This window comes from Phaethon lepturus, unplaced genomic scaffold, assembly GCF_000687285.1.
Source record: "Phaethon lepturus isolate BGI_N335 unplaced genomic scaffold, ASM68728v1 scaffold17326, whole genome shotgun sequence".
In the NCBI taxonomy this organism is placed as follows: domain Eukaryota; kingdom Metazoa; phylum Chordata; class Aves; order Phaethontiformes; family Phaethontidae; genus Phaethon; species Phaethon lepturus.
The window spans coordinates 1-13,588 of NW_010547091.1; the positions used below are offsets into that span (position 1 = coordinate 1).

The 13,588-nt window shown below is 35.1% G+C and overlaps 1 protein-coding gene across 1 annotated transcript in view; it reads left to right on the forward strand.

Annotated features, from left to right (window-relative positions):
- Nucleotides 1–804: 804 nt before the first annotated feature.
- AKT3 (v-akt murine thymoma viral oncogene homolog 3) overlaps nt 805–13,588 on the forward strand; it is a gene marked incomplete at its 5' end in the record, with an annotated part of 47,784 nt that continues 35,000 nt past the window's right edge. The window contains 4 exons of the mRNA XM_010289540.1: nt 805–899; nt 2,381–2,449; nt 9,408–9,530; nt 11,604–11,732. Coding sequence (XP_010287842.1) covers nt 805–899; nt 2,381–2,449; nt 9,408–9,530; nt 11,604–11,732 — 416 coding nt within the window. The remainder of the gene's footprint in view (nt 900–2,380; nt 2,450–9,407; nt 9,531–11,603; nt 11,733–13,588) is intronic.

Sequence of the window (13,588 nt, forward strand, 5' to 3'; positions counted from 1 at the left end):
CCCCCTCCCCGCTCCCACCCAGAGGGGTGAGCGCGGGTGAGCTTCCCAGGGCACAACCCTCGCCCGGGCCGGGTTAGTTTCTCCCTGTGGCACAGGGCTCATTTTAATCCTCCCCGGTCAGGCTGACGGACAGGAGAGTGTCCCTGTTTCTCTCCGAACTGCCCTTTTCTTAAAATCTGGCTGGGAATGGGGGTTGCGTGGAGGCCTCGCGTCTCCCACCTGCCGTGGATGAGGCCTGTGTCCTCGGGGAAGGAGGTCAGGCCCGGTCGAAATAGCTTGGGGCAGCCCCGGGGGATGAGGGGGGGGTTTGGTATCGCTATATAGAAAAACAAAACAAACACCAAACCAAGAGAAAGTTTAAAAGCCGAAAAACTGGCTTTACTTAACGTTAGACACGGCTTTGTAGTTGCCTGTCAGTTAGTACCTGTGTACGTTTCTTGCAAATTGATTCAATCTCTCTGTAGATATGTTGTTCAGATGATTCAAACCAGAACTGCGAAGTTATGATGGCTATATTTTTAAACTATCAAATCCAGTATTATAACTTCTTCCTTCCCTGCATTGGATATAAACTTAAAGACTTCATTTTAAAGCAAGAAAATAAAAAGAGAAACTAAAGTAAGTTAAATTGTATTTTGCCAAACTTAAATTTACTCTAAAATATTTTCTCAAGAAAGGTGAATTATTTTTCACGTTTGTTTCAGATTTTTTCATTTTCCAAAACTGTACTGTAGCTTTCTCTTTTTGGAAGTGTTGACCTTTTCTTCGCAGTTAATTAAATAACAATTTTGTCCCTTAATTCAGACCTACTTCTTCTACTCTTTATTTCTCAGGATGAAGTGGCTCATACGCTTACTGAAAGCAGAGTATTGAAAAACACCAGACACCCTTTTTTAACAGTAAGTATTAGGAATTAGTTTTAAGTACATTAGCAGGTAATTTTCAATATGATGGGTATTCCATTATGAACATAATTTACAAATAAATTTTGAAGTCTTTCTCATGATGATCTGTAAACAAGCAGTATCTATCTGGTGCTTATGATATCTTGTATCAGAATATGTATTTAGGAGTTCAGAAATAAAGTTTCTAATAATTTTGTAAAGCTTAACTGCACATGTTGTTGTAGAATGTAACTCGTGCAATTTTTGTGGTTTTTGTATATGAACACTTTTAAAATAAAAGTTATTGATTTCACAGTGTCAAGTAAGTAATTTTTACTAACAAAACTTAATTAATAATTCAATAAAATGATAAAAATAACTATATGTTCAACATAAGTAGCCCATTGAGCAACAAAACTCAAACCCCACTGCTTCAATGTCCTTGACTTCATATGGTCATTTTCATTGATTTCAAAAAGATGTATTTTAAGAAAGGGAAAAATTATTTTCTGTTTTGTATTAAAATATCAAAGTATAACATGGAAGCTTTCCTACTTAGAAAATCATAAACCCTTTAGAAAGCAGAGGATTGCATTTATATTTCCTGGCCAAAATATTCTTGGAAATTCAGTCAAGAGAAATTAGGTCCCCCAAAGTTTCTCAAATTCGAGTGTAAAGATAAGCAGGAGTATGTGTAATTCCAAGCAAATCATGCAACAATGTCACTGCAGTTGTATCTTTATAGCTTTCTGATACTATTAAACAAATATTTTAAGTAGACATGCAGTATTTAAGTCATATGAGTCTCCTTATGGTTTTGTTACATGTAATTCTACTTAATTTTGCATCTTTTAGGCCAAGCCTGCATCTGTAGATTTTCTTTGGTATTATTTTTCAAAGCAAAATCAAATCAACATTGATAAGTAAAAAAATTTAATTACGATAATAACCTTTGTTACAATTTTAAAATGATACATAAATAAATATATTCATTTGGCACTTAGTGTTTTTAACATTGTATAGCATGTAAAACTGGAGTCCTTGCTTTGGATATGAAAGCAGGCTGGAGGTTAAGATAACTTTTAAGATTTTGTTTGGGAGAAATTAAAAATAATATGGTAATCTCTGTCTTGATGGGCATTGTGACAGTGGACACCATAAAACAGATGAGTGAGAATAGTTGGTACCATGTATGGCAATGAGAAATGCAGTAGAAAATTGTGTTTTTTAGTAACTATTTGGTATTTTCTTGTAATAAGCATGGTGTTTTCATATCAATGGCCGTGTGGCAGAGATGAGGGAAGACATGATGTTTTTTGTGTTAATTCATCTCAAGCGCCAGATAGGAAGTTACACTTTTAATTACTCTGAAAGTTCTCACCAAGTCAGAATTGTCTGCTTAAGAGGATGAAATTAAATATTATTACAGTTCAAGTGCAAGAAATTGTGTTAATACAAGATGATAATTGGTTTGGTTTTGCTGTTTTCTTTGCAAGTCCTTGAAATATTCCTTCCAGACAAAGGATCGTTTATGTTTTGTGATGGAATATGTTAACGGAGGAGAGGTAAGTTTAAAAAAGATGTTCTGCGCTTTTAATGGTAATGCTGTCACTGGATTACACTTTAAAAGATATAATTTTTCTTGCCTTTTTTGCTTTCTAGTGTCTTTGAAGGTTTTTTTATTTCTAAAATTGTTTTATTAAAAAAAAGGAGACATTTTATAACTATGCTGTCAAAAGTAGTTCCTGTTCTTGAAAAAGTAGACTGTTGTATCTTGAAGGATAATTTCATGAAAACCAGTAATTACAAATAGCTTGCATATTGTTTTTTCTTCAAGCATATTATAACATGTTCTGGCATGAAACGGTGATAATCTAGTGCAAACAAGCAAAAATAATGTTGTCTAGTCTTGCTTTTGTCCTAATGTGAAATACGCATTCTCTTCTTTGCTGTAGCCATTGCAAATATCTATGAGAAAAGAGTGGAGTATTCATATTTTTCATTACTTCTGTCCCCTTCACTTGCTGTGTACTCTGGAAATTTCAACTTAAGTGCTAAACTTCTTACAGTGCTGTTAACCTTTAAGCTGCTGCTGTCCTCCAGCTCTTTACTGGAATATCAAAAACTATACCAGGCATTTGACAGAATTAAATCTTTGGAATTAAAGAGAATAGCAACTAAGAAGAGGGCTTTTACCTACCTTTTAGGTGCAGTTTGCTATTCAGACTGTATCTCATTACAAGATGAACTAGGGGTTTTTAAAGTATGTTTTTAACATCAGTCTATCATTTCAATGCTCATCTTTTTGAAAGATACCTTTCTGTCCTATTTGAATGCAGAGTGGAGAGAATAGAGCTGATTGCAGAATAGAGAATAGGCCACAGAGAATGTTTTCGACTCCTTTCTTAAGATTGAGGATACTCTGACACTGTGTTTTGATCAGGCTTGTATCTTGCATTTCTCTGCATTGGGTGGTGCACCTTTGTGGCAACTGCTGCAAACACCTTGTGTCATGGGTTTCTTGGTGGCCGCCTGCTTTTGCTTACTGGGATTTGAATGATTGCAATGTACTTTGCCAAGAGTGGGTCCCTTTTTTCCAGGTATGATGTTCTTGTTTGTCATTGTTGCTCACGTTCTTCGCTGATGGTTCCTTAATTCAGTGAAGCTAACTGTAAATTTTTGCCACAAGTGGGAAATAATGGCCTTTCAGAATAGGTAGTTTTCTTTGAAAAAACTCTCTTCATTTGTTTATGTGCTTCTTTCTGACTAGAGATCTGGAATAGTAAGTTGGACAAACTGTCCTTTTTAATAGGAAAACCTTTAATCTTACCAAATTTTCCTGTGAATTTCTGACTTTGTATGTCCTAGCAGACAGTGACTAAAGGAGTTCATATTAGTAAAAATAGCCTTGTTATTAACTCAGAACTGCTGAAAGTAAGGTGTACAAAGTTTAGCCAGCATTTTAGCCATTTGTAAGCATATCTCCTATATGACACACAGACTTTTTTCTTTTGCTGCTTTCCTCTACCGTTCTCTTTGTGTTCCAAGGAAGTTTAATTTCCTTACAATGGTTTCTCACTGTTGAAGGTGTTGAAAACTCATTTTGTAATTATATCCTTCCAGTGGGAAATTGACTGTAGCAGTACCACATTGTTTTTTATTCTCTCCAGTGCTGTACTACCTTCAGTGTGCTTCTGTTTAAAATTCCTTTAGATTAAAGATTTCTTTTTAGTGAAACGGTTGTGCCTGAGTCAGTTGCTTGGGAATTTTCATGGATTATGTCTTTCAGGAGCACATTACCCAAACAATCCTCTGAATGAAAGGTGTTCTTGAAATTTGTGTCCCTATTCCTGACTGTCACCCAGACGCAAGCAAGAAAATGCCACAGTTGAGGCTTCTGCCCTGCTACAGTAATAAAAAGTGTAGTCAGTACTAGGAGTCTTCAGTTCCTCTTCCTATAGTTAAGAAAGAAAACAGTGAAGGAAGGGGTCACTGAATTTCATTCTGGAGGAGAAGACACAGTGCTAAAGTGATTCTAAACAAGAATCTTCTGTACCTCTTAAAAATCTAGATCCGTGTTGAATTTAATATCCCACCAGAATAGTAGCAATTTATCTTTGCCTTACCTTGCCTATGTAACTTTAGCTCTGTTAATACGGGAACATGTTACAATGAAAATGTAACTGCTTCAGTTTTACTGGTCTATGTGTGTGCTTTTTTACAATGTACAAAGTATTACGGTATCGAATTCTCCTTTGACTTCCTTTAAAGGAATAAAGCATATTCTGTAGCTAGATATATTAAAGCAAAACATTAGAGGATTTTTGTCAAGCAAATTATTCAGACAGAAATATTGAATACATTTTCCTTATACTGACAACTTTTACAGTTAATTTTCTGCTGCTTGAGGGCCCAATCCTGAAATCTTCGTTGTGGCTGAAAGCTTAACTTTCTCTTTTTTTTTTTAGTTTTGCTAGTGAGCTCTGTGGATGAAATGTTTAGCAATGTCTATTGATCATAAACTATGTTGCAGTATAGAGCTAGAAGGATACTTCTAACATTGTGATTACTTCTCAATACCTTTGTTATACTGAAGGAATTATATTAAAGTAGTGTTAAGATATTGAAATTTGATTTTACAAAAAAACCCACAAACTCATCTGGCTTGTTTGAGATGATCAAATTCCATTAACAAGACTTTGAAATGACATATTTTATGAGTGTGTTGGGAAAAAATGCATGTGCAGTATTGTATCATAAATTGTGTTCTTTACTTTGGTTCAAAATATAGAATATTAATGTAAATATTTTAAAATAAGTCAAACTATCAGTACTTACAAAGACAGGCCTACTTTAAAGAAAAAAACACCCTTTTTTTTTGTACATTTTTTGCTGTCCTTGTCCTATCAACATTTGAAAAAAATATGTAAGGGTGTATTGGTGGTTTTCCTGCTAGTATTGATTTGCCTACTCTTCCTTTTGTAACCCATATAATTTTGCATACTGTGTGACTGCAGTATGTTTAGTAGCACATTAGTGTTCCCCCAACTTCTAGGCCACATGGAATGGTATAAATTGTCATATAAAAAATGATATTCTAAGAATGGCTCTTCATTGTTGGGGAATACTTTTGGAGTGGATGTTTCCCGTTTTTTATTTCCAGTATTTTGCTTTAAAGGTTGAAAAGCTGTAAGAATGAAATCTATTACATACATTATTCTGCAGAGTATGCTGATTCAGATTACTAACAAGTTGATTAAATTCCTTGCTTTACACTTTCAGCATAATTCCAAATTCCATACTTTGTAACCAACTTAATTGGTAATTATCTGTATAATAAAATTAGACTCTAAAATTTGTTCAGATGGTTTCTCCACACCAGAATTCTGAATCTCTGTTCCGCTTGGCATTTTTTTTTTCACAGCTCTTACTTCAATTCATTAGGCAAGAGAGAACTAAATGGTTTGTTGTAATTGAACAAGTGCTATTATTGTCTAGAAAAAGAGACAGAGGATTTACAACCTGCCTAACAAAAAATAACTGAATATTGTTGTAAGCTGTGCCATGTTTATCTCGGTTGTGCCCTGTTTTGTTTTCCTAAACTCTAAGTAGATGAGAGAATGTACCTTTAGCCTAAAATTATGATAGTCCAAAATAAGGGTGCTATATTTCTTTGGGTACAGAATGTTCCTAGGAACAATATAAAGTCTGAAAAAATAAAAAAATAATTCAAAATGTCAAGGCTGCTACTGCAAATGCTTTGCAAAAGAGTAAAATCAACAAATATAAAATGTGTTTGACTACAGAGCTGAGCAAACACAATATACAACAGCAAGAGCCAGTCATACAATTTTCAACATGCTAAATAGGTCACTAGCATGTGTAGAAGTTTAACGTATCGATTGATGTAAGGTTGTGTCTTACATATTTGGCATGCTTGGATCTGCAGTTGGATATACTTTTATGTTTGATCTCTGTTTTTATTTGTTAAAAATTTTCCATTAAAATTTTTTATTAGGAAAAAACCCCATGGCAACATTGTTGTTCAGTTTTTAAGTTAAAGATGTACCAGGAAATTTATAGCTCCAGTCCTCACTGTAACTATAGCACCCTCATGTATGCCATCAAAAATGTTATGTGCAAAATGGCTTGCTTTGTGCCAAAGCTATTTCTATTGCAATTCCAATGACTTTATAGCACATATTTAATAACTGTAAATCAATACATAGTGCAAATGTTGGAAGCTTTTTTCATAACCTTCCATCAGATTTCTTCTTTTCCTTCTCTGACTTAATAAATCTAATCTTCATGTTCTGACAATTGTAAATAGAGCCTGCTGGCATAACTCTTCCAAAATAGTGAACCAACTAAATAATTAGCTGAAAATAATGCTGTAATTTCACTGAATTAGATTTTTCTATTATAGTTTTAAAATTTGCTTTAGTATCTTTAGCATATCTGAGTGTACGAATTCACTTTTAACACCCATTTTTATTGTACAGTCTTCATTCAAAACTAGCATGTATGGTTTGATGACAAGTCTGTTAGGTGCTATAATATGAAGAATGCTTATGAAGAGTGACTGTGGTGTCATATATAACGTTAAAATCAATGGCCTTGGGAACTCATAGTATCGTTGGCAAACACAGAACTATTGCTAGTTGTTTCTAGGTGGTCATTTTACTTTGAAGTTAGTATTTTGAATATCAAGAATATTTTCTCGGAAGTAAACACTAAAGAAAAAAATTTTTTTTACGTTGTCAGGCTATGAACTCTCAAGTTCATATTGGGACACTTTTTTAGTGGATATTAATACATCTGTTGCTGACAAGTATCCTGAGGTTTTAGAATTTTCTAAGACTTTGCTGCTGACCTACTGGATTAGTCTCTTTCATACAGAAAACTGTAGTAGTCCTTTTGCATAGATATGAATGTAGGGCTAACTGGATGTTATATTATAAATTTTTGGAATGTGTTTGCTATTGTACACATTAAAAATTGATCAGAAAGTTGGCCTTTACTTTGAATTACTTTGAGTCCATGAAAACAAATAAAACTTTTAAAAATGAATTACATTAGCTCATTATTTATGAAAGAGACCACAAAATGGCCATAAATACATACATTACATGAATTTTGTATTGTGCTTTATTTGATGAAGTTCTACTTGGCGGTGTTTGTTTCCTATTTACATCTTGCAAAGTAAAGACGCCACAAATTGAGAAATTTATTTATTCTTTCCCCAATTTATAATAAATGAGGCCATTCATGAAGGTTAGTTACTTAGTCTGTATGGGTCTTGTGTTTGCGTTGGCAATTAAGCAGTCATCAGTACAGAAAGCAGGTTATTACCAGGAGGGCTGATACCACGACCAGGGATTGGTGCTTAAACAGGGAAACAAGCAGCAGGAGCAATTGAAATACCTACAAAATGATGATCCTCTTAGTCATGCAGGTATTCCATTTTTATACAGGGTGTCTTGAGAATTCAGAAAGAAATTGAAAGGAGAATCCAGATATAATGAGAAATATTCTCTTTAAATGATGCTGTGGTTTCTGTTTTCTGTGAAGTCTCTGTATACACAAGTATGTGCTGCCAGAAGCCTCAGTTTAGTGGGAAATTTGTTTAGGTTCAGGAGAAAGTAATACACATTTTCTGGAGTACAACTGTCAGGAAAGAAGTTGACTTCTAGTTGTTTATACGATGGACTTTTTAATTACATGTTGAAAAGTCCATACACTGAAAATAGTTGCAGTAATTCTTACACTGTTCTGTGTGGTGTGAGCGGTGTAGATTTCCTACAAGTGTAAAGTAGGATGTGGTAATGGCAGGTTATGCACATTATTGGTTTTTTGGTTGGTTGATTTTGTTTTTTTTTGTGTATCTACCCAGGAATTCTCATCTACTTGATGTTTTTAGCAGTGAAAATAAGAAACCCACATTGTTGTTATGGGTTTGCTTGTCTATATTTAATTTGTAAATGATCACATTTTCTGTATTTCTGTTTTGTTGATTAGCTCTTGTGGTAAAACTGAAAACATCATAACTTGAAGGAATAAGGCAGGCAACCCGTTTGGTCTTAAGCAGAATACAGAAACATACTCACTAATCCTTGCTTGAGGACTTTCCCAAGCTTCCTTAACAACAGTAAACAAACCCAGCCATTTTAGAGAGCATTTGAAGTAAATAGCCAAATTCTTCTTTTTTAGGTGTTGTTCCAGGTTCTGAGCATGATGTTTTATCCAGTGAGATCCTGACAACCTTACGGAATTTCACCTCATGCTTTTTCATTGCAGCTGAAGCTACTGGCAATACGTAACCACTAATATTTTTCACTGAAGGTGTTCAGTTGAAAAAGTGTCTGCAAAGTGCTGTTATTTATAAAGTACTAAAAAAGAGACAAACCCCCCAAAGAATTGTTTACATTGTAGCAAAGAAATAAACTAAATATATAGATTTGTTTTTATAAGCCCGAAGTAGTTGTTGTTTTGCTTTTTCTAGTGACTGTGATATTACTAGCATTATGAATGTGCTGTTTCTGTAAAATACCAGTTCACCTATTCAGTCAAAGTCTACTGAAGAACTAGATTTTTTTCACTTCTAAGGAAAGTTACTAAATTACTGAAAAACTTAAGGTGGAACCAGAATCTGGGTATTTTAGTGATATTTCTCAGTGGCTTAAAATAAAAATCTGAGGAAGTGGTGGAGGGACAAGTACAGAATGATGCTGCTACATACTTTTTTTTTTTTTTTTCCTCTGGTAACTGAAGGTTAAATGAGTAGCAAGCAGAATGCCTTAAACAAGATTGGTATATTGATTAAAACGCTGATTTAACAGCTCGCTTTCTCCCTTTGGAAACCTGGAAAAGATAAGCCAGCTGCTGTCTAAGAGTGCTGAGTGTCCACTGAGAGTACACTATCTATCATCACAATATGGTGATGAGAGGTGTTTTATGTTTGTGTTAATTTCCCCCACTAAATCAGTAATTATTACAATCCTGTCCCTGCTGTTTACCCTGCAGCTGTTTTTCCATTTGTCGAGAGAGCGGGTGTTCTCAGAGGACCGCACACGCTTCTATGGTGCAGAAATTGTCTCTGCCCTGGACTATCTGCATTCTGGGAAGATTGTGTACCGTGATCTCAAGGTAAAAAAAAGAAAAAAAAGAAGTAATCAATTTTTTTTTTTCTCGGAGACTATTGGGACAAACACAAAGTAATTATGAAGTTGCACTATTGCACTATTCAGAGTTAATGGGGAAGAAAAAAGCCGTGTTCAGTTTAAAGTTCTGTGTGTGCTGAAGGAAGCCGTTTCGTATAGTAATCTATAAATAGGTACATTACTTGACTTTAACTTGATTAAGAGAAGAAACAGCATACCTTAGTAATAGCACTTGAAGGTCATTTAAATTTCTGCTCCCCCCTCTCCCCCCCCTACTTCTAACTTAACTTGGATTTCAACACAAATCTCAAATATAATTCTCAATGTCCCCAAACAAGGGAAATGGGGAGTTGGGACAATATGACTGTGTTCTGTTTATCTCACCAAGGAGTTATGTTCTTGTATGATTTGGAAACATGTAAAACAATTCAGAATACTTGAATAGGAAAAGAATTTCAGCCTTAATTTAAAAACTAATTTGTGTTTTGTATCTTGGGAAAGATTCATAATACTGGAATGTAGTTTGCATTAGATTTGCGTGCATATACAGTTGTGTATCCTCTGTTGCCTGAAGCTCCAGGTACTCTGTGACACAGTACGGCCATGTTCTATGGAAAATAACCTCTGCTTTCAACAGGAACATTTTCTCACTTACGTGGGAGGAACGTCTAAATACCATGACGAGACTATTTTATTTGTGACAAGCCTTTAATTTCTTGTACAGGAAATTGTACTTTCCCATCATACATGCGCAGTAGTGGAGTTCATTCATGGACTCCTTTGTACAGCAACCGAGAAGGAGGCAATAGTAGGCAAGTTCTACTCAAGGAGACAGACAGAAAACAAAATACTGGGTTACCTCGTTGTAGCAGAATCTGTTTTAATAACATAAAGTGCTGTGACATCTTGGAAAAATATGGACTTGTCTGGTCAAGGAATGATAGGTCATGATTTTTTATTTAAATTTTAAACAATAAGGAAAGAGGCATTTGATGTCATTAATCTTCTATTGCTGGTGTCATCTACTTTACATCTTCTTTGTATGACACTTAGACTCAGCAGGAAATAATATACCTTTGAATTGTATTTCAGACTTTATGCAGACTTACGAAGACAGGGCTGTGATTGTTCTTTGTTGGTATTTTCACTACAAACCTTACAATTAGAAAAAAATAAAACCTTTTTCTGTTGAGAAAAGTTGTTCAGAAGTATGTTTTGCTTGTTTTTAGTTCTATCTGTATTTAAGGTATTGCTAATTAAAAGCTTTTGGGAAAGTGATGTTAGCTGTGCTTTTGAGATAGTCTACAGTAAATATCTCAGTAGTTTTTATTCCTGTTATTTAAATACTTCATAACAGGGTATATTCTGTTTCCATATTTCAAAGCAAGAATCATGTATTTAAAAAGCCATGCAAAGCATGCAGAGGTACACATACACTATGCAAGAACAGTCATTTGCAAGTATACAAGGAGGAATTTACCTCAGGGTTTTCTTATCAGTAGCCTCCCTACCTTTGCTTTTGTCTGTTATTGAAAAAGTTGTGGAATGATATTTTAAGGATTTATACTAACTGTTTATAACTAACTATGCTAACTGGATATATACTAACTGTTTAATGACAGTATAGTAAGAAAAGTGCGTCTTGATAAATGAAGGTCACGTTACAGCAAAGGAAACCTATGAAGCCTTACCAAATGACAGCCATGATTATAACCTTGCATTACTTTAATATATCTTGAGAATATTTAGAAAACTATTTTGCTTTCATTCTGTGGAAGATGCACCAAACTTGTCAAACTTCAGAATGAAAGGTCATGCTTTGATTGACCTGGGATTTACTGTTGTAAACTATGATAAAGCATTAAATAATTATTTAAATGGTATAACAGTAAACACTATTAAATGCTGTAATATAATAGATGCTGTAATTTTTTTAAAATTACAAACATATTACATTCTATTGCAAGCAATAACTCTGTACTTTTTTTATAAAATTGATGTAATGCATCAGCCTCCTGTTAAGAAATACTAAGGGAACATTTTTTTCCCTAATACACAGTTAGAAAATCTAATGTTGGATAAAGATGGACACATAAAAATTACAGACTTTGGACTTTGCAAAGAAGGAATCACAGACGCAGCAACTATGAAAACATTCTGTGGTACTCCAGAATACCTAGCACCTGAGGTATGATTTAGAATATATACTTGTAATACAGTATGAAATGTTTGTTTTTCATGTAATTTTAGACTGATGTTTGTATGCTGAAAACTGTTCATTGTAGGAAAGAACTGACAAGTCTGCCTGGTTAATACTATGCAGTTGTTGTTCATAATTGTATGTGCTACTATTCTTTGTGGTGATTGTATGCATAGTGATACCATGCTGCTTAGTGTTTAAAAATGCCTCTAATGTGCATTTTCCTTCTCATGTTTTCCTTCCTCTGTTAAAGTTTCTATCTTCCAACGATTTCTTCAAAAATAATCTTCCATCTGTCTGTCACTTGGAACACACGATCCTGCGTAACTGAGCTGTATAACTAGTGTTCATATAGCCTCCACGGAGGCGAGGGGGAATAGGGAGGTACTGAGTTTGCTGGGTTTTATCCGAACTCCCCAGCTTCAGGGAGAAGGAATTGAAATTTTCAATGTTTCTGCCAAAAACATTTGAGTGTATCAACCTCAGAGCTGGTTGAGGTGGGCACCAAAACTTAGTTATTTCCTAGGATGTAAGTAGAAGTGGCACCCTGGAGTATGCCACCCTATCTTTACCACTGGCTAGCACTCGGAGTGCCAAATATCACACTTTTAAGTGTTGATAAAAAGATGGGCACGAAGAAGTTGTTTTGATTCCCTCCACAGCTCTGGTTTGGCCACTTGAGAATGTGTTGTGGAAGCTCAAGTCACCCAGATGATCTGCTCCTGTATTAGTGCTGACAGCTCTGCCACTGATGCCTATTGAAAAAAAGCAAGGGAAGCACTCTCATAATTATGTTTTTGTCCTGTCTGGCTTCAGTCAACAGTACTGATCGTGGTGCTCGGAAATGTCATTCTGCCTCTCCCCTGGGGTTGCCAAATGCAGCTCTAGTACTGACATGAAAGACAGCAATTTTTAAATTTTTTTTTTTTTTTTTTTTACTTAGTGCCAAGGATTTTGTGGATGCTGAATTAGCCCTTAGTTCCATTCTTGTCAGCATTCAAGATTGGTAATTGACATAGTACACACTTGATACTGAGACAACTTTCTAGTCAAACTAAAGGTCTTTACAAGGGCCTTCAGTCCTACCATTTGTTTTAAGAAGGATTCTACAAGGGATTCCCCACCTCTTATAGCAACTCAGCACCAACAGAGAGTCTCTATTACATATCGTCCTTGAAGAATAACGTGCCTTAGTTTGAAGGGAGGAGGTGGGGAGGCACTGATTCAGCATAGCTCTTTACCCTCTTATTTTCAGTAGTAATGAATCCTGAGTAGCAGCAACAAGCCATGGAGCCTATTTCAACAAGCAAGTTTAGATTGCCTTTCATTTTGTATTCTGAACTTAACAATTAAGTGTTGTCTAGGAAACTGGTACACATCACCTTCTAGATGCTGCTGGACAGAAATTAAGATTTTGGGGTGGTCAGGTTTGCAGCTTTGAGAGTCTTTCTAAATCTCTTAAACCAAATTTGAAGTCTTCTCCAATTTGCACTCAGGGAGGAAGTTGAAACTGCTAATAGTTAGTTATAAGTTACTATGGTAGGTGGAGTTAATGAAACCATTTTGGATCATAGCAAGATCTTTTGATACATTCTTTTTCTCCAGCTATAAAGAAAACATCAGTATTCTTAGGAGCCACTAACTTTCTCTTCATCCATCTGGTTCCATCTTCCTTGGTTCTTTCAGCAATGAAGAGAAATCTGAGCAGTCATGCTCTCACTGCAGGTTTGAAGTACCTAAATAATTTTGGTTGCTTAAGTGTGTTCATTTCAGCTGTTTGGTGAGTCACCAGCTGCTCTATCTATGGAAGACAAACTCACTGATACCTGGTCTCCTTTGCAGAA